This window comes from Beta vulgaris, chromosome 5, assembly GCF_026745355.1.
Source record: "Beta vulgaris subsp. vulgaris cultivar EL10 chromosome 5, EL10.2, whole genome shotgun sequence".
NCBI classification, from domain to species: domain Eukaryota; kingdom Viridiplantae; phylum Streptophyta; class Magnoliopsida; order Caryophyllales; family Amaranthaceae; genus Beta; species Beta vulgaris.
The window spans coordinates 42,024,283-42,045,054 of NC_079206.1; the positions used below are offsets into that span (position 1 = coordinate 42,024,283).

General features: G+C 36.6%; 1 protein-coding gene across 1 annotated transcript; it reads left to right on the forward strand.

Moving 5' to 3' along the window:
- The first annotated feature begins 399 nt into the window (after positions 1–399).
- Positions 400–20,314, forward strand: LOC104908248 (hypothetical protein). Its single transcript, XM_010697343.4, has 4 exons — positions 400–1,604; positions 3,303–3,411; positions 6,733–6,868; positions 19,801–20,314. The coding sequence occupies exons 1-4, from the start codon at positions 676–678 to the stop codon at positions 19,923–19,925; spliced, it is 1,299 nt and encodes a 432-aa protein (XP_010695645.1). The 5' UTR covers positions 400–675; the 3' UTR covers positions 19,926–20,314.
- Positions 20,315–20,772: the final 458 nt, after the last annotated feature.

Here is a 20,772-nt window from a genome sequence, read left to right on the forward strand (position 1 = left end):
GAGTAGCGGTTTACCCGAGGGAGAAAACCGCTACTCAGAGTAGCGGTTCATTCATTAAAACCGCTACTGTGAGTAGCGGTTTATGTGAATGAACCGCTACTCGGAGTAGCGGTTTTCTTTAAAGTAAACCGCTACTCCGAGTAGCGGTTTATCCCCGTTAAAACAAAAAAAAAACTTTTTTTCGCGTGCCGTCCTACGTGGACGGCACGCAGGGAAATAAAAAATTTTGTGGCACATTTTGGGAATTAATCCCCTATTTAGCATTATTCAAGGAAAAAATTCTAATTATTTTCTCCTAATAAAAAAAAATATCTAAAAAAGCGCAAGTCATTGAGAGTTGAGACAATTTCATCATTTGTCATGTTTCACTCCTCCGTATTTGGCGCGAGAATAATGGAGAAGGATCGCAGCCAAAGAAAAGCTCCCATTTCAGAAATGTGAAGTATTATGACCAGTTAGTAAATAATGTCCACTGCATTGATGAAAGTAAAAACCAAGAACATCACTTTCCTACCATAAACCCAAAAACATCGACTCCTTTGCTTTCCCTGTCACTATCAGTGTCACTCCACTTTTTAGATTTAACAATCACTATTACATTTAAGACTCCTTAAACAAATGATCTCATAATAATAAGAATTGTTCTGCAACTTTCACCTTCCAATACTAACAACAATGGTTTTCTGCAAATTCCCACCACAATCACATTCCCACTTTTCCCGCCTTTGCCTACCAAAACCCAGGTCCCATTTTCTCTGTTGCTTATCAATTGACCCCCCAACACTTGATTCTTCCCAGTTAAAGTTAAAGTCAAAGCAGAGAGAAGAGAAGCAATTAAGAGTAGTTTTCGCTGCCGGTGGAGCAGGGGGGCAGATTTTCCCTGCAGTAGCCATTGCAGATGAGATCAAAATCACAAACCCAGATGCTCAAATCTTGTTTATTGGCACTGATTCTGGGATGGAAACCTCTGTTGTGCCGTCTTCCGGGTATGATTTTACCCCCATTCCTGCCACCCCATTAATGCGTCCCATTTTGTCTCTTGAAAATCTGAGCATCCCTTTTAAATGGTTGAAATCAATGGGTGCAAGTTGGAATATAATCAAGGAATTTAAACCTCAAGTTGTGGTTGGAACTGGGGGTTATGTCTCTTTCCCAATTTGCCTTATTGCTTCTCTTAAAGGCTTTAAGATGGTTATTCAAGAACAAAGCTCAATTCCTGGATTAGCTAATTGGTTTCTTTCTTTATTTGCTGACTTAGTTTTTGTTGCTTATAATTCTTCTGTTGATTCTTTTCCTACTGATAAGAAAAAGATTGTTGTGACTGGTAATCCAGTGAGGTTGTCACTTAGGAAATTTGTATCAGAAGCCGTGGCTAGGGCATACTTTTTCCCTAGATTGGCTAAGGTTTCGGAATCTGAAGTCGTTGTGCTGCTGGTGCTTGGGGGTTCTTTTGGGGCTAATTCCATGAATATAGCTCTCTTTAATATTTATAATCAAATGTTGGTGGACCGCCAGAATTTGCATATTGTTTGGGAGACTGGTGTTGAGTCATTCGATGAGATGGAAAGCCTTGTCCGAAACCATCCTCGATTAGTTTTGGCACCGTGAGTTTTCTTTTCCAATGCATTTTTGATTTAATTTTAAGTTATCTTTGTTATTCTATTTATGTTGATGAAGCTATTATAATGTGCTGCTCTTGATTTAGACTATAAAATGATAAGAGTCCCATTTGTTATGGTTGATTCATCGAAATTACTTTTGCTAATTTACTAGTTTTGCCTTGAATGCAAGTCGAAGTCTAACAAATATTTGATGTTTTCGACAAGTTGGAAATTCGGTCTGTTCCTCTTGGTGATTGTATCTGCTTACTTCTTAATCTAAATCAGGTTCTGAAATCTGAATTTTCTAGCAGTCCGTAATTTTGTGGTAAATCTTTTCCTCCAGCTAGAATACTTGGCATTTTCTTTTGCGTCCTTTTCTTTTTTCCTTTGAAAGTTGTTTTGCTTCCTTTTAACGCTTGATAATCTAGCCTATATGTAGTCAAGATTAATTTGCAGGCAACAATTTTGATCCCTTATCATTTAGCTTTGCTCAATTTGTTTTAGGAGAATCTCTTCTCTGAAGTCTAATTACAGGAAGAGTTCTGTTTTTCAAATGGTTTACTTTTGCAATGTAAATCTTTATATTGTTAGAAGCTTACAGAATTGCATGTTGAGCAGTAGGTTATTTATTTTCAAGATTAAAATATGATTAGATCTTTAATAAAAGTGAATGTTAACCATGCTAGACTTCTTCTATGTCAAATATATCCATACGAAACATTCTTGTTACTGTTGGGCCTCTTCTGTATCTCTCTTTAATTTTGAGAACTTCCTCCACCTAGCGACATGCCAAGCTTCTACACTAATTGCATCATATTTTGAGTCCATTAAAACCATAACTTAACCCTCCTTTACTAAAAGTCTGTCTTCATTGTCAATGGTATTGCTAAGTTAAGTTTGGTTAGAGCGTCTCCATCTCCTTTCATTCATTGCTAATCCGGTCAATATACTCGTATATTGAGAGCCAAAGATTGACCTTCTCAAATTTATATTAATATATTGTTTCTCTTCATTATTCAGTTCTTATTGGCGAAATAAACCATTAAAGATCAGAGTTTTCTTTGCAGAATATATTTCACTCCAATTCTCACTTGGAAATTACGTGACTAGTGCCTTTGGAATACACTTAAATTTACTAACATTAGCTTAAGATAAGTAACTAACTAAAGGAAGTGGGGAACATGGCCCACTCACTCGCACCACAGCTCTAGCTAATTTCAACTTTCAAATGTTATTAACTTTGTTAAAACACAAACCATTACCTCTAAGCTTTCAAAAAACAATAATGGCAATTGATACACGTGACTGATAAAACTAATGTCTTACAAATATAAGTGAATTCTGAAACATATTTCAACCGTGTACTGGAAGTCAACTTTGGTGATAAACATAACTTTTAATTTTTTGGGGTCTATATGTGTGAATGTGTATGTAATATTTGTACTAGAAGTTCACATTGTTGGTCCATTTATTTTGTTAGTTTGTGTGCATAAGGGCGTGTATGTCTGTGTGTGCTGGTGGATGTGTGTCTAGGTGTGTGAGTATGTGTATGTGGGTGCTTGCATGTATGTATTGGTATGTGGGTGTGGATGTGGGTATGTGTGTCAACTTTTACTTGCGTTTGTGTTAACGAAGTTACACCCTTTTGTTTTATTAATTTGTTTTGTGCATGCTCTGAACATAGATTTGCATTATGAAAAGGTTTTTGCGCTCTATGGATATGGCATATGCTGCTGCGGATCTTGTTGTTTCTAGAGCAGGAGCAATGACTTGTTCTGAATTACTAGTTACAGGGAAACCCGCCATCCTGGTAAGAATCTGTCTTTCCTTTATCCAAGCTTGTTTGGTTTTGACTCTGCTATAAGGTCAAATTTTGTAGTCATAACCTACTGACCTATGGTAGAACAAATCTAGGAGAACAGTTCTACATGGTTCAAGAAAAGAAACGATAGGAAGAACACCAAATTTCATATTACCAACATGTTTGTGATATTTTTGGTTTTGGGAGGAGGTTGGGAGGGGGGGGGGGACATGACCAGGACAAATGTGAGTGGAGGGTGGAAGATACTTGACAATCTACTTCTTGGATATTTTAGTTGGGAGAATAGAAGGGAATCGTGAAATTTGTATAAGATTACGCTACTAGGGTTGCCTTTAAAGTTGGTCAACCTAGGAGAAGAAATGGAAGTTAAGGGGTGGCTTTGTTTTTACTGTGACGCTCAAATCAGCTCAATTACCATCGTGTTAGTATGCTTAGGTTCCTTTACAAAGCTTGCTTGTGCTAACATGGTATCACAATTATATGTGTGTGTATCAAAATTCAAAGATGTTCCAAAACTTCCAAGCCACCCATGTAGCAGATGTGGTATTTGGTGGAAGTAGCATGTTAGCTCCACTACAACGGTGTGCTAGTGTGTGCCTCCAAAAGCTCACTGTTGGAGGGATACTATATATGTGATTAAGCATCTGATGCTACCAATGGTGGACTAGCATTTGGCACATTTAAGGTTAAAGTAAACCACCAAGACTCAGTTTTACTGAAAGAAAAGAGACTGGAACAACGGAACCCGATAGTTTAAATTCAGCTATTTACTATAATGGGTTGGATTCTTCTGAAAATTGCTGTTTAGAGTGGGCCTTGGTGCTTGAGACTGCGCATTGATTTGGCCTTCATAACCATCGCTCTTATCTTGAGATCTTTTTTATTTTTTTGAGGATCTTATCTTGAGCTGCTGTAAACCAAATTCAACAATCTATTGAGTTTCTCAATGTTGAAATCATTGATGGCATTTGTATTAAAATAAAGTCTACAAGATAATCCAAAATCTTTGATACCAATCTATTTGGATAAAAGCTTTGACTATCAATTATTTGTAGTAATATAAATAAAATCGATTTTGATTGACATATGGGAAATATCTAGATAAAAAGTTGAAATAATCATAGAAGTGATAAACAAGACATGAACAACGATATTCTTTATGATAGCTCAAAACTAGCCAGTGTAATACTGCATACTGTCATTTAGACAAAGCCTTGATGCTTTATCAATAATCTAACAACTATCACGAAAATAAGAATGTGCATATTAATAAGTAATCTGTGCCTTTAACATTACCGTAAAAAGTAACACTTATCAAAAAAGTTGCACTACATTCTAATCTCAAATGCAATACAAACATATACTAGCCACAGCCACCTTAGTAAGGCAAATGATTAAATAATAAAAAACCTTGACAATAGGAAAAACAATAAAAACAAAGGCTCTACATCGATATGGTGCTTTAGAAACAGGAAAGAACATAGCCATTAACTTAACCGTTTACATAAGTTGAAATAATCTTAGATGAGTTCTAACAGCTCCAACTAAATGAATTTCAGGTCATAAGAACACGCCATAAATGACAGCCATGTTACAAAGCATAATGAGAAAACTGGTATTGCTATTGTCTGTTGGCTGCTGCCATTCATCGAAACAAGAGAAAATCTAGGAACTCCCAAGTCAAAATTTCAAGCAAGTAGAGTCCCCTCGATTAGTTGCTAAATACTTTCTTTCGCAAAGTTCCCCCTCATCTTTGTGGTGTGGCTTTTCTCCCCTCTATTTCTTTAATTGCCCTGATTTTGTTGGCCCCTATTATCTCGTTGCTGAGTAAGACATGAATTATCTCTGGGGACAAAATTGATAATACTAATGGGATTACAAATAAGAATGTTTCTTATCATAACAAATGGGAATCCGGGATGAAGATAGTGAGTTTGTTTCAAGGAATCAAGTCTCTGTTGCAGTTGCCATGACAATAACAGTTGCAGAACGCAATGCAAATGGTTTGTAGCTTTACAATGTGGTTGCAATGTGGTGTAATGGCCAGGATTTAGTACCCTGCTTTATCTTTTATGTGCAACTTTCTTTCATAGAAACAACTAGGAGAATTTAAACTGGCAAATATGGCCTATCTTGTACCTTCACAAAAGGTGGTATTTGATGAATATGTGCTTGTCTCATCAGCTTATGATTAAGCTTTAATATACTAAGTTTGTTTACCAGTGAGCTAGTATCCCTAGGTTGGTGCATATTGCTTTTATGTGAAGACTTGTTTTAGCAAGCGAAAGTTGCTGGGTAAGTTCTTAATGGTTGTGGATGTGTTTTTTCTAGGTGAATTTAGTCCATACCCTTGCTCTGTACCTTGAGCAGCATTGCAGTTATTTGTTGTCTTCACATTAGCTCCACAGGCTTGCAAGAACTTCACCTTTTTCTCTTTCGTTAGATGAACATACTCAGGCCATCTCATAGTGGTAAACTTTTTAATGTTTCTAAAAGCTATAGACTACAATTTAGATGACTTTAAATGGTAGACGTTAATCATCTGGAATTATGAAAATAGAAGAGAACATGACAGTGAAACTCTCTCATGTTAGAACATTTTCTCTAGTGGCAAGCTGGCTATCTTGTTGGAGACATTCGTTTGACACAAGGAGAGAGCAGCTAGCCGCTAGGTCTCAGTCAAGCAGTTTACCAAGTCGTGAGGTCTGGAAGGGCATGTAGACATACATACATACAAATATCATTCCTCTTGCTAAAGATGTACTTCCTCGGTTTCTTCTTAAGTGCAACGCTTTGAGTTTTGCGCTATGCACACACCTCACTTTGACCGTCTTTTTGTACTAATATATTTAAACAAAAATGATCATATAAAATGTTGGTGGATTTGTTCCAATGAATATTTTCACAATATCAACTTTATACAACTTTTACAAATACATAATTAGAGATATTAATGGACAAAGTTGTGCATCGGCAAGTGCAAAAGTCAAACTTTTGTAAATATTTAGAAACAGAGGAAGTATATTTTTATTTTTTAGTGTATTTTTGTGATGTACAAACTTCAGTTATAGCCACTAGTCTGTTTTTTTTGTTTTTTGAAAAATCTTCTTGACCTTTTAAAAGTTGGCATCTGTTGTCTTAAATTTGTCGTGAAATTATGATTAGTTCTTTTAGTGTGTTCTTACTTGTAAGTGAATGTTATTGATAGAACTTTGGCTTCATATGAGTGCTTTGGCTGTTCTGTAGCACATATGTCATTAGTTTCAGAAAATATGTATTTGACAGTGACTTTAATTTTAAATATTGCAGATTCCATCTCCAATTGATGCAGAAGGACATCAATTTCAAAATGCATCTTTAATGGCAGATTTAGCAGGTTCAAGAATTATAACTGAAGATGAACTTGACTCAACGACATTAAGAAATGCGATCACCGACATTTTGGGTAAGTCACAAGTAATTTTAATTTCATAGTGTCTATGCTGCTTAAGAAGCAATAATAAGAAATATCATCGTCCCCACCATTCTAAAAAGACTGCTATAATTTTTATTCCATGTCAATCTAGACAGGATGCCACTTTATCATAAGTCCGATTTTGTTTTTTCGTTTCTCCATCTCCATGAGATTTTCCTTAGAGAGTTTTCTTTTTTCCTTTGTATAACAATCTGATAAATAATCATCCATATTGAATAGCAACATTTCTTTGAAAAATTATGTTGAAGGTTCTGATACATAACACAGGTTGTGACTTGTGAGTTGTGACACAAAGCAATCAACTCAAGTATATTACTTTAGATGTATCCTTTTTCGTTTGGGGGTAATTGGGTTTGAAGAGGGGGGGGGGGTTGGGTGAGTTTTCTTCTAGATTCATCTAACGCTTTGGAATCTGGATTAGCCATGACACACTATGGAATTTAATATTGAATTATTAGTATTTAATACCCTATCTTCATAGCAATGATGCAGGAAAAAGTAGGGGAGGGAAGAGTTAACTTGCATCTTCTTTCCAAATCTTTCCAACAGTGGAAGAATATAGTTTATAAAAGAGGGGGAGGAAAATTAATCCGTCCTAAACCTTTCTCTTACTCTCCCAATGTTGTATTCAAACAAGGGACAATTAATCCCTCTTTTTCTTATATCCTGTTCCTTCCAAATCCCCCTATCCAACGAATTATAAGTGATTAGAGGCTTGAAAAGGAAAAATGCAAGAAAGTGGGCATGTTGCATGTAGCACCACTTAAGACCTTGTTATTAAATGTACCTACAACTTTGGCTTTCCTAAACCACTTCAAGTTTTAACACATCCCCAACTGCGTTCAAGTTCCCCGTTATTGTGGTCCTTGAAGTAAGTTACACGTCCCATGAAACTCCAGGAGCTTGGTGTTGATAATCTCTACAGTCGACGCATCAGGTTCTTGGAACATGGAGGGTACAAGTAAGATCCTCAGGACTGCTTCCTCGTCAACCCCCAAGGTCGCGATGAGCTAATGTATTTTCAACTTTCTATATGTAGTTAATAGTCAAGCTAAAACTTTACTCAATGACGTGGACTCTAAGATCTTTCCTTCTCTAACTTTCTCCTCTTTTCTTTCTTGATGAAGCCCAACCCTCCCACCCTGTCTTAGTTTTCTGCTATGAACTAATATTAAGGGGAAGGGTAATTTAAGTATCATCTAAATAGTAGCTTGGGGAATAAGCTATGTAGTTGTCTTAAGGAAATTACATTATATACGGGGATAATTAGAGAGAGAAAAACATGTTAAAAATTGTTAGGAAAAATTGGGTGAGTCTTAGTAGTTCAATGGGAGAGAAAAAGCCTCTCGAAAGCTTATAATTATCCTTTTTATTGCTGTAATTTCAGTTTATTAATCAAATCTTCTATTTCTTCCTTAATTTATGCTATTAATGGTGTCCAAGCTATGTTAATTCATAGCAAATGGTATCAGAGCACACGATTTAGAGAGATTAATCGCTGATTTTTTTCCGGTTTTCGATTTTTGAAAACAAAAGAAAAAAGAAAAAGAAAGAGACAAGAAACTGCAATGGAGGTTATAGTCAGAAACGCAAACATGGATTCGAGAAGAGTTCGCCTACATCACACACAAAAGTGATTTGGAGATTTCAGATTCTGAAGAAAAAAGGAGAATCCGGCAAGAGCTTCAAATTCATGTGTTTAATGGAGGAAATTTGAAGGATGGGATCCTTCAATAGGAAGATTCTTTGAATTTTTTCAGTTAAATGAGGAAGTGAAGTTGAAGGTTGCCATCATTGGGCTCGATGATGATGCGCGGCGGTGGTTCGGAGATGAACACCGGCGACTGCCCTTCTATGATTGGCAAGAACTGAAGGGACACGTGATGCGACACTTTAGTTCGTCATCAACACCTTCGTGGCAAGTACAATCAGATTCGATGCACTGGAATGACAAGGAAAAGCGTGTGAGCTCTTCCTTATGACTGTCTTTTGATTGTTTTAGTTTTACTCTTAGAGCTTGTTGTATATTCATTCGTAGGTTAAAATAGGAAGAACAACTTTATTGTCGGTGTAAGTAACCCCACCACACGCAAGTTAGGGGCCCACGTATGTGGTTTTAGGTTAATGTTGATCTTGATGGATATGAAACGACTCTAAGACAGCAGGTTGGTTTGTAATCAGAGTATGCAACATATATGTATGAGTAGAGTAACGAAGTTTAACATGAAACTAACACTACGACAATTAGTGGCTACATTAGATAAAAAAGTGGTTGCCATGCCACCCTTGGAGCACAAAGGTTTTGGGTAAAAAGGAAACTTTAGAGGAATACGAGTAGCACGACTATGACATATTCTTTAGAGATCTCATTGTGCTTGGAGCAGGATGTGCTAGCATTAAACCACCTATAGGAGCCTTCAAGCCTAAAATAATTTCTAGAGCTATGGAGTATGCAAGATTGCAGGAGAAAAATTTAGAAGCTAATAAGCCATCCTACAAACCTTCTTTCCCTTCCACTTCTAAAACAAATTCAGCTACAATTTCTTTACCTGCCTTACTGCCTACCCCAAATACATACCAAAAATCCAAAACTTCCTAATCGGGCCACAAATAACCCTTACACTTGATGAAAGAAGGGAAAAACTGTTAAGGCTTTGTGTTATTTCTGTGACCAACCTTATGAGAGGGGTCATAAGTGTCAGCTTAAACAAACACAACTGTTTCTTGTAGAAATTCTTGGTTGTGATGAGTAGTGATGAGGGTGCAATGGAGTTTGATGTTGTAGTAGAGCCTCATATTTGTGTTTATGCATTGAGTGGCAATCACCATTTTCAGACTATGAGGGTGAGTGGGATGCGTGGGTTACAGTCTCTCCATGTTTTGATTGATTCAGGGTCTACACATAACTTCTTGGATGTGGGTGTAGCAAGATCATTGGGTTTAGAAGTTGAAAACATAGCACCACGCTGATGGGAACCACTTGGCCTAACAGTCCATTTGTAGGAATTTTCTTGAATTATGCAAGGAGTAAAATTCCAATCTGATGTGCTTCTCATACCCTTAGGGAGCTGTGACATGAAACTGGGTATGGCCTGATTAAATGGGACTTTTAAAAGTTGCAAATGGAATTTGACCATGGTGGCCAACATATATCTTTGAGGGGCTTGCTTCCTGAACAAGTGAGAGCAGCAGGACATAATTCTAGTGATCTTTTAGCTAATTTTGTGTAGCTTTACTTGCTCCAACTTGTTCCAGCAAGAGAAGCAACAGGATCTCACTTTCTTTAGTTGTTCTTCTGAGCAACAGGAACAACATCGAGTTCATCCAGGTATTGCGGAATATGCACTAATCTTTAAAGAACCAACTGTATTCCCCCATTCTAGGCCTTTATATGATCATAAAATTGCACTGGAATTTGGAGCTAATCCAGTAAATATTAGGCCTTATATATATCCTCTTAAACAGAGGGATATATATCATTGAAAATTCAGTGCAAGAAACATTATATCAAGGTATCATTAGAGACAACAATAGTCCCTTTGCTTCTCCTGTGGTGTTGGTTAGTAAAAAAGATGGTTCTTGGAGGATGTGTGTAGATTATAGGGATTTGAATAGAAAAACAATAAAAGATAAATTTCCTATTCCAATTGGAGATGAGCTCATTGATGAACTTGTTGGGTCTAGTGTGTGTAGTAAGATTGATTTTTAGGTTGGTTATCATAAGTTGAGGCGCATAAGGATGATGTGTATATGACTGCATATAACACATCATGGCCATTATGAGTTTTTAGTTATGCCATTTGGCTTAACTAATGCTCATGCATCATTGTAAGCAGTGATTTCAAATCCATAGGTTAATCGTACACCGACAACTTTACGTAAGGCAGAGTTTAAAGTTTGATGAATCAAATTTTAAAATCTTTGTTAAGAAAATGTGTTTTGGTTTTCTTTGATGACATTTTAATTTATAGTCCTACTTTGGAAGCCCATATTTAGCATCTAGAAGAGGTTTTTGTACTTATGACTAAACACACATTATTTGCTAAGGAAAGCAAGTACTCTTTTGCCACAGACAAGGTGGAGTATCTAGGGCATTTTATATCAGGAAAGGGTGTTGAAACAGATCCCCAAAAGATTGCAGCAATGGTCAACTGGCCACTTCCACAAACACTTAAAGACTTGAGAAGTTTTTTTGGCTTAGCTGGGTATTATAGGAAGTTTGTGAGGAACTATGCTTGGGTTAGCAAGCCTCTTCATCAGCTTTTGAAGAAAGGGAATTCCACTAGAACAATCAGCATACTAAACTTTTGAAAAACGTAAAATTGCTTCAAGTACGACACTTGTGTTGGCCTTGCCTAAGTTTTCAAATGCAATTTGATATTGAAATTGATGCTTCCAAGACTGGAATTGGACACCCTTTGGTCTAAACAGAGCCTTAGGCCCAAAATGACAAAAATTATTTGTGTATGAAAAAGAGCTTTTGATTGTGGTGACTGTTGTGGAGAAGTGGGAACAATACATCTCTGGACAACAATTTGTCATCAGGACAAATCAAAAGAGCCTCAAATGGTTGCTTCAACTGTAGGAGTTATAACAATTTACGAATTGCTAACTCAAATAATTATAGGAGTATATGAAAGAGAAACAAATATGAGTTACAACCCAGGATAAGAAAAATATAATTTTAGATATATGTTATAATGCAAAACTTTCCTTATATCTCCTTTTCTTTATTTCTGTTAAACTCTCTCAGGCTTCTGCTTTTTTTTTTTATATATTTCATGATTAGAAATGTTACATATATATAGTTATACAATTCTAAATAATTAAAGGATGATAATTGTTCTCATCACAAACCACTATTTAAATTAAACAAATGCTAATTAAAGAAAGCTAAATATAACATCCTAAATTTAAAGTTTGTTTTTCAACACACCCCCAAACTTTAATTTTCATACCAAGTAATTCTCTCAACCTTTTGAATGTTTCCAGAGATAGGGGCTTTGTAAAAATATCTGCAACTTGCTCAGTGGTATTACAATACTTGAGCTCAATTGTTCCTTGCTTCAGTTGATCTCGTAAGAAATGAAAACGAGTATCAATGTGTTTACTCCTTCCATGTTGAACTGGATTTTTAGCAAGTTTTATTGCAGACACATTGTCGACGTGTATTGTCGTAGGTTTCACTTGAACATGATCAAGTTCTTGTAGGAGATTTCTTAACCATATTGCTTCACAGACTGCAGATGAAGCTGCTATGTATTCTGCTTCGCAGCTTGACAATGCTACCACTGGTTGCTTTTTCGAACTCCAAGTGAAAGCAGTTGAACCTAGATAGAAAGCATATCCAGTTGTACTTTTCCTTTCATCTTGATCTCCAGCCCAATCACTATCTGAATAGCCGTATAATGTTGCTTCATCTCCATAAGCATAAAACATTCCATATTCTAAGGTACCTTTTATATACCTTACTATTCTCTTGCAGTGCACCAATGTGATTCTTTTGGTGTTTCCATGTATCTACTGACAAGCCCAACTCCATATACAATGTCAGGCTTGTGATAGTTAAGTACCTTAGGCTTCCAACTAGACTTTTGTACAAAGTTGGATTAATTGATTTTCCTTCTCCAACTTTCGTCATCTTTATTCCTGTTGAGACAGGAGTGCTCATGGGTTTGCATGTAGTCATTTTAAACTTTTCAAGAATCTCTTTTGCATATTTCTTTTGTGAAATGAAAATTCCATCTTCATTTTGTTGTACTTCTATCCCAAGAAAGTAATTCATCAGCCCACAGTCGGTCATTTCAAATTCTTTGAACATGACCCTTTTGAAATCTTCGAACATTCTTTCATTGTTCCCAGTGAACAATAGATCATCAACATATAAGCTTACTATGAGTATTATCACCATTCTTCTTCACGTAGACTGCATGTTCATACGGACACTTAACAAAACCATTCTGGATTAAGTATCCATCAATACGTGTGTTCCAAGCTCGTGGAGCTTGCTTTAGACCATAAAGTGCCTTTTTCAGCCGAAGCACTTTATTTTCTTGTCCCTTGATAATAAAACCTTCAGGTTGTTCTACATAAACTTCTTCTTCAAGAACGCCATTTAAAAATGCAGATTTAACATCAAGCTGGTATATCTTCCATTTATGATGTGCTGCAAGTGAAATTAACAATCTCACTGTATCTAATCGAGCTACGGGAGCAAATACTTCATCGTAATCAACCCCGTATTTTTCTTGTAACCTTTTGCTACAAGTCTTGCCTTGTATCTGTCAATGCTTCCATCAGCACCTCTCTTGATCTTATATACCCATTTCACACCAATAGCCTTTTGGCCCTTTGGCAATGTAGCAAGTTCCCATGTATCATTTTTCTCTATTGAATGAATCTCCTCTTTCATAGCAGATATCCATTCTTTTTCTCCAGCGGCTTCTTTAAAATTGATTGGTTCATGATCAGCATATAGGCAAAATAAATCTACCTCTTCAACTTCAGTTGTATTCTCATAGATGTCTCTTAAGCTTCTCATCTTAAGAGGTGTTTTTGATGATGAACTTGATCCTCCAGTTGATGGCGATGGTGGTGATGATGACTATTATTATTTTGTGGAGTGTTTGGTGGATTTTGTTCAGAACTCCTCTCCTTAGCATCATCATACCCTTCAAACACAATTTTCTCTTTCTCTTTTTCTTGGTCATCCCATTTCCAAGATTCTCCTTCGCTGAATATTACATCCCGACTCTCAATTAACTTTCCAGTTATTGGACTATATAATTTATAAGCCTTGGATTGTGAACTGTATCCAATAAAGATACATTTTTCACCACGATCATCTAACTTCTTTCTGTTTGCTTCTGGTATTTGAGCATAGGCAATGCACCCAAATACTCTCAAATGTTCAACATTTGGCTTTTCACCACTCCATGCTTCTTGTGGAGTCATATTTTTCACACTTTTCGTAGGACAACGATTTAGAATATAAGTTGTCCAAGCAACAACTTCTGCCCAGAATTGCTTCGGCAATCCCCTTTCTTTCAAGATGCTTCGTGTCATGTCTAGAATTGTTCGATTCTTTCTCTCGGCAATTCCATTTTGTTGTGGTGTATAGGAGGCTGTGAATTGTTGTCGTATTCCCGTCGCTTTGCAATAATTTTTGAATAAATTTGATTTATATTCACCCCCTCGATCTGATCTTAGGGTTTTCAACTTATACCCACTTTCAAGCTCCACCCGAGCTTTAAATTGCATAAATGTATCAAATGCAGCTGATTTCTCCTTTAACATATACACCCACAATTTCCTGCTATAATCATCTATGAAGGTAATAAAATAACGATTACCTCCTAAAGATATCGGTTCCAATGGTCCACATATATCTGTGTGTACCAATTGCAATGGTGCTTTCGCTCTCCATGATAATCCCTTCTGAAATGGTAGTCTAGCTTGTTTTCCTGCCGTGCATATCTCACAAACTTGTTTAGGATCTTCAATTTTAGGCAAGCCATGCACCATATTCTTCGATTGCAAAAGTTTTAGGCCATTGAAATGCAGATGCCCAAAACGCTTATGCCATTTCCATGAATCATTCTCAATAACACCATAGAAGCATTTTTGTACCTCGGTGTTAAGTTGCAGCGGAAACATGCGATTCTTCGCCATTTTTGATTGAGCAATAAGTCTTCCACTTTTATCTTTAAGTTGAAGATTATTACCTTCCATATGAACAATATATCCCTTTTCCAAAAGTTGCCCAATACTAAGGATGTTGCTTTTCATATCAGGCACGTAGTAAACATTAGAAATAAATTCTTCATTTCCATTTGCTTGAAATATTCGTATTTTCCCTTTACCTTCAACTTGTAGTTTGGATGAATCTCCCAAACTTACATTACCTTGTGCATTCTCATCAAGGTCAATAAAATATTCTCTTCTACCACACATGTGGTTACTCGCACCAGAATCGAAAAACCACATGTCTTTTGATTACTAGCCTCTTCATGTGCTAGTAACAATGCAGGACTTTCCTCATTGTTTTGGGATGATTCAGCGAAATTTAAATGATTTCCCGATCCTTTTGCTTGCTCCAACATTCAGATGCATAATGTCCATATTTTTGACAATTATAGCATTGAATGTCTTTTGTCTTACCACGTTCATTGAAAATTCTTCCTCCTCTATTTGACCCTCTTCCACGGCCAAAACTTCTCTCATTATTTTGATTGCGAGGTTGGTAGTTACCACGACCTCTACCTCCTCGTCCTCGAAAATTCCTCGTCGGTTTCCACCTCTTTGTTCATTTGATTGGAATCTTGATCAAGTGCTTGATCTATTACAGCTGGTCCATCATTCTTCTGAATTCGTTGTTCGTGCACTTGAAGTGATCCCATGAGTTCTTCTATTGATAATGTATCAATATCCTTTGATTCTTCAATTGCTGGTAATACATGATTGAATTTTTTATTACACGATCGTAGAACTTTTTCAAAATTTTTTTATCTTCATCTTTCACCATTTTGTTTTTGTTGTGTCACATTCGTGAGAAGCCGAGAAAAAAATCAGAAATAGACTCAGTCTCTGTCATTTTTATTTCTTCAAATTCACCTCGCAGGGCTTGTAAACGGATTTTCCTAACCCTCTGACACCTTTAAATATTGTCGCAAGGTGTCCCAAGCTTCTTTGCTTGTGGTTGCATTTGAAATCTTTACAAATGTTTCACGATCTAAACTAGCATAGATCAAAAATAATGCCTTTTGGTCTTTTTCTGATTTTCCTTCAAATCTTCTTTTTTTTCTTTGGTTAAAGAAGTCTTTGTTTCATCAGATGGTTTTTCGAAACCATCACTCACAACATCCCATAAATCCTGGGAGCCAAACAAAGCTTTCATTTTGATACACCAATCTTCATATTGGTCTTTGGACAATTGAGGTACTTGTGGTTGAACAAAGTTGGTCGACATTTTGGTATTGATATGAAACGATAACGTGGCTCTGATACCAAATGTAGGAGTTATAACAATTTACGAATTGCTAACTCAAATAATTATAGGAGTATATGAAAGAGAAACAAATATGAGTTACAACCCAGGATAAGAAAAATATAATTTTAGATATATGTTATAATGCAAAACTTCTCCTTATATCTCCTTTTCTTTATTTCTGTTAAACTCTCTCAGGCTTCTGCTTTTTTTTTTTTATATTATAATTTCATGATTAGAAATGTTACATATATATAGTTATACAATTCTAAATAATTAAAGGATGATAATTGTTCTCATCACAAACCACTATTTAAATTAAACAAATGCTAATTAAAGAAAGCTAAATATAACATCCTAAATTTAAAGTTTGTTTTTCAACATCAACAAAATATTTCAACCCCTTTCCAGCAATTTCGGTTATCCAAGCTCATGGATTTTGATTATGTTATTCACTATAAGAGTGGTTGTGATAATTTGGTGGCTGATGTTTTATCTAGGGTCAGTGGATATGAGGTTCTTTGCCTAGCCTTGTCAGTCTTAGATTCTAACTTATTTCTTTGCTTCAAGCCAATTATAACTTGGATGTAAATATCCAACAACTTGTCACTCAATTACAGCGAGGTTTGCAGATTATAGACTTCTCTTTAGTTGCTGGCTTGTTGAGAAGGAAGCTACAGTGGTTTATATGCCTTTGCTCACGGAGAAGGTCATTCAGGTAGAGATGCAACACTAAAAAGGGTCAAAGCTCTCTTCTATTGGAAGGGAATGACCAAATTTATTACTCACTTTGTGAGAACTTGTGTAGTGTGCCAGGGTAATAAGTATGAAAGTGTTGCTTATCTAGGATCATTACAACCTCTTCCTATCCTTCAGGAAGTCTGGGTTGATATATCCATGGTAAAGAAGTCATCATGGTAGTTGTGAATAGACCGAGTAAATATGTAAATAATATGGGCATTTCATGGCACTTAAGCATCCATGTACAACGATTGATGTAGCTCAGTTATACTTGGATTCAGTTTTAAGTTACAGGGATTCTATATTCATCACCCAATTTTGGCAAGCCCTCTTTGGTACTACCTTGCTGTTGTCTTCAGCCTACCATCCACAAACTGATGGCCAGACTGAGATTGTCAATAAACATCTTAAAAGCTTCCTAAGGTGTATGTGTAGGGAGACTTCTCATGAATGGTCTTTATGGCTCCCCCTAGCTGAATGGTGGTACAACACTAATTATCAAACTTCGGCTCAGACTACCCCTTATGAGGTCGTTTACAACCAGCCACCACCTTTATATTTGCCCTATCTTCCTGGGAAACAAAGGATAGGTAGGTCTTTACAGACGAGGGAGGCTATGTTCAAACTTTTACAATTCCATCTTGAGAGAGCACAACAAAGGCAAAAGAATCAGGCTGATAGACATAGAAGTGAAAAAAGTTTTGTAGTATGCACTTGGGTTTGGCTCAAGTTGCAGCCTTATAGACAGAAGTCTTTAAGGGTGAATCATAATGAAAAGTTATCTTCTAGATACTTTGGTCCTTTCCAGAGTGAGGTGATTGGTCAAGTAGCTTATAAGCTTAAACTTCTAGATAATGTTCCATTACATCCAGTTTTTCATGTTTCTCAACTAAAAGCATTTCGAGGTGCTTTGCCTGCAGTAGCTCATACTCCATGCTGGTTCTATGGACAATCAGAATCTGATATGGCTCAACCTCTGGCACTTCTTGATAGGAGGGTTGTAAAATGCCATAATACTGCTCAAGCGCCGTATCCAGTGGGAAGGGATGTCTACAGATGAAGCTACATGGGAGTTTGTAGAAGAATTTGAGAAACACTTCCCCTCTTTTGTAATTCTATCAATATTTGGTAAATCCTTAAACATTATTTAGATGAATAATCAGTTTGTCATGATATAATAGATTGATCAAAACTTGTATACAAGTTTTGTTTCAAGGAGGGTGGAATGTAATAGGAGGTTTGTCAATAAGTAGTTATAAAAAACTTAACAGTTTTTTAGGCGGGAAAGTTAGTTGAGAATTAGTTGAGCTCGGCTATAAATAGCCTAAGCTGTATATCTTGGATTCCGTTTAGAAAATTAATCAAACACTTCTCTTTCTCTTCTTCTTATCTCTCTTTCTCTCTATTTCTATCTATTCTCTATTCTCTCATTTGTTAGTTCATTGTTTGAGTTGCTCAAACCCTGATTACTTGATGACAGTAGTTAATGTTACAATTTCAAACTTTTCGCCCCTCCAAGAGGAACGGCCATGGACTATAAATTAGTTTACACACCCTCTTAGGCGGTCAGACCCATACACAACGAGGATGCAAATTAGAAACAGATGATTTCATCCTGGATAGTTAATGTGTCTCAGAGTGTGCTTTTGAGAAGCTCTCTTTTAGATGTGGTTAGGAACATTGAAAAATATTCCTACTTTATTGGCCGTGTATAACATGGATTAATACTAATCGTAATACTTTGTTATGAACATAAGTCCTTTTAAAGGAAGGAAAAGAAACAAAGGAGGTTTTTGTAGAAAATTAGCAAACCACATGTGTAACTGGAATATGGTCACTGTGTTTGTTAATGTGATGCTTGTTGTAGGATTATCCATACATAAACTTTGATTGGAAATAAAGAGCATAATGCACCGATTAGGAATTTAGGATCCTAGGTTATTTCCAAGCAAGCTTGAGAGCACACGGAAATGATTGATGGAAAAGTTTATATACTTGATATGATGTCACAAAATCATCTTAAGTTCTACTGGCAATGAGATTTATCATGGGGATATGTAACTATAATGGTGAAGCAGCTGTTCATTCGATTTTGCAGTATCATGTGTCAGTAATCTTTGAAAAACATCTATCAGGTTGTTCAGCAACACCCACGGGTAGTGATGGCCACTCGTGCTGGCTGGGCAGGCCGGACCGTGGGCCGTAGTGGGCTGGGTTGAGATTTTATGGCCCAAGACCGGACTGTGAAATTCATTGGTTGGGCGGGCTGAAAAAATCTTGGCCCACACCGGTCTGTTACCGTTTTCACGGTTCGTGGGTTTGGTGGGCTGGACCAGGCTGACGGGCCGACATGAGATTTTTTTTTTTCAAAATTATTTAATCATTTAAATTATTCATTATTATTACATAAAATCTTTAAAATTATTTAAAAATATATACAAATATTGCTAATAATGAATAATTTCATTATTTTTAAATTTGATTGAATTATAATATATGCAATTTGATTAAAATTATTTAAACAATTGATTTAATATTATTAATTTATACAATATTGTTCAATATTTTAACATTTGGTAATATTGTTAGGCTGGTTTAGTTCATGGATCGGGTTTGGACCGGTTTCATGGTCCGGGCTGGGCGGTTTTAGTAGTGGGCTTTAGTGGGTTGGGCTCAAAAAATCTGGCCCACGACGCACCCACTAATTTGACGGTTCGAGTTGGGCTGGACTGGGCTTTTTGCTGGCGCAGCCTACACGACCCACGAGGTGGGCTGGGCTGTATTGGCCCGCACTGTTGGTCATCTCTACCCCGGGGTTAAAATAATGCCCATTGGACATTGGTTTTAAAATATGAAAACTGTTTGATACGAGCATCTTATGGTTTTTAAGGTTTTAAGAGAGATAATCTTTCATCAATTACCTGAAAATTGTTATCATTTATCATCCTCTTATTTATGAATTTCCTGTGGCATTCTTTTGGTTCTTTGTTAGTGTCTTAAGAGTTTTTTCATTTATTCTTGTTGGTTGAGAAATATCAGTCTCAAGTTGACCTATTACCAAGAATAAGAAATATGAGATGCCAGGAAATACAAGTACAAATCCTAGTCTTTGCATTGTTTTCCTTAATTGTAGGTTATTGTTTGTAATGATAGTTTTAATATTAATATCATGCAGATAACGAGCTCCTAATGAAAACAATGTCAGAAAGGGCTCTACAGGCCGCAAAGCCAAATGCTGGTGCAGAGATAGCAGAGCGTGTGATCGCTCTGGTTGATCTATCTCCTGTTGGAGCATTATAACTGAAGAATGAGATAACCACTCAACTTACAGCAGAAGCAAGGTAACACTGTGCCCTAAAGTCATGCTATGAGTATCTGTGCTGCTGGCATTATTCGCCACAAATGAAGTTGCCAATTGGTTCGACATGAAGCACGGCGTGTGGAGTACAGGCTACGTGCTTCAGGGCACTCATATTTCACCTTCTATTGCTTCTAGGTAAAGACATCAATGTGCTACAATAGGAGGAAATAGTGTACGTGTAAATTAGTTCTATGCTTGTATGAATATCGCAACTCGAAATACATGTGGAAGGAAAAATTATTAGTCTAGTCAAGCTTATTAAACACAAGGAGAAAATAACATTTAGTTTGGATATTTAATGATCTCTATTTGGTCTTTTGACTCTTTAGGGGCATTCATATTTGCGATTCGCACTTTCACTTGCGGCTACTCATGGGTGCATGTGTGTTGGAATTGGTATGTTATGATGTGTTCCCTTCGTCTTACAAGCTGGTAACTGTGTGAACATGAAAAGAAGTTCACGATCGCTTTGGGTGAAATTTAGGAGTGGTTAACAATGATGCCACTTTGAGGTACTCAAGTACTGATGTCGTTGAAGTGTTGATCGTCAACAGAATGTCACCTTTGCGTCAGTGATCAGTAGCGACATCACCTTTTTGTCGATCGTCAATTGCAATGTCAACTTAGTGTCCATAGTCAACAATTAATATTGGTCGGCAACAACACTATCACCTTGGTATCGGTCGTCAACCGCAATGTCACCTCAGTGTTTGTCGTCAACGGGTATTGTTGGTCGGCAACAACAACGTCATATTAGTGTCGGTCGCTAGCTAGTGGCTTGATACG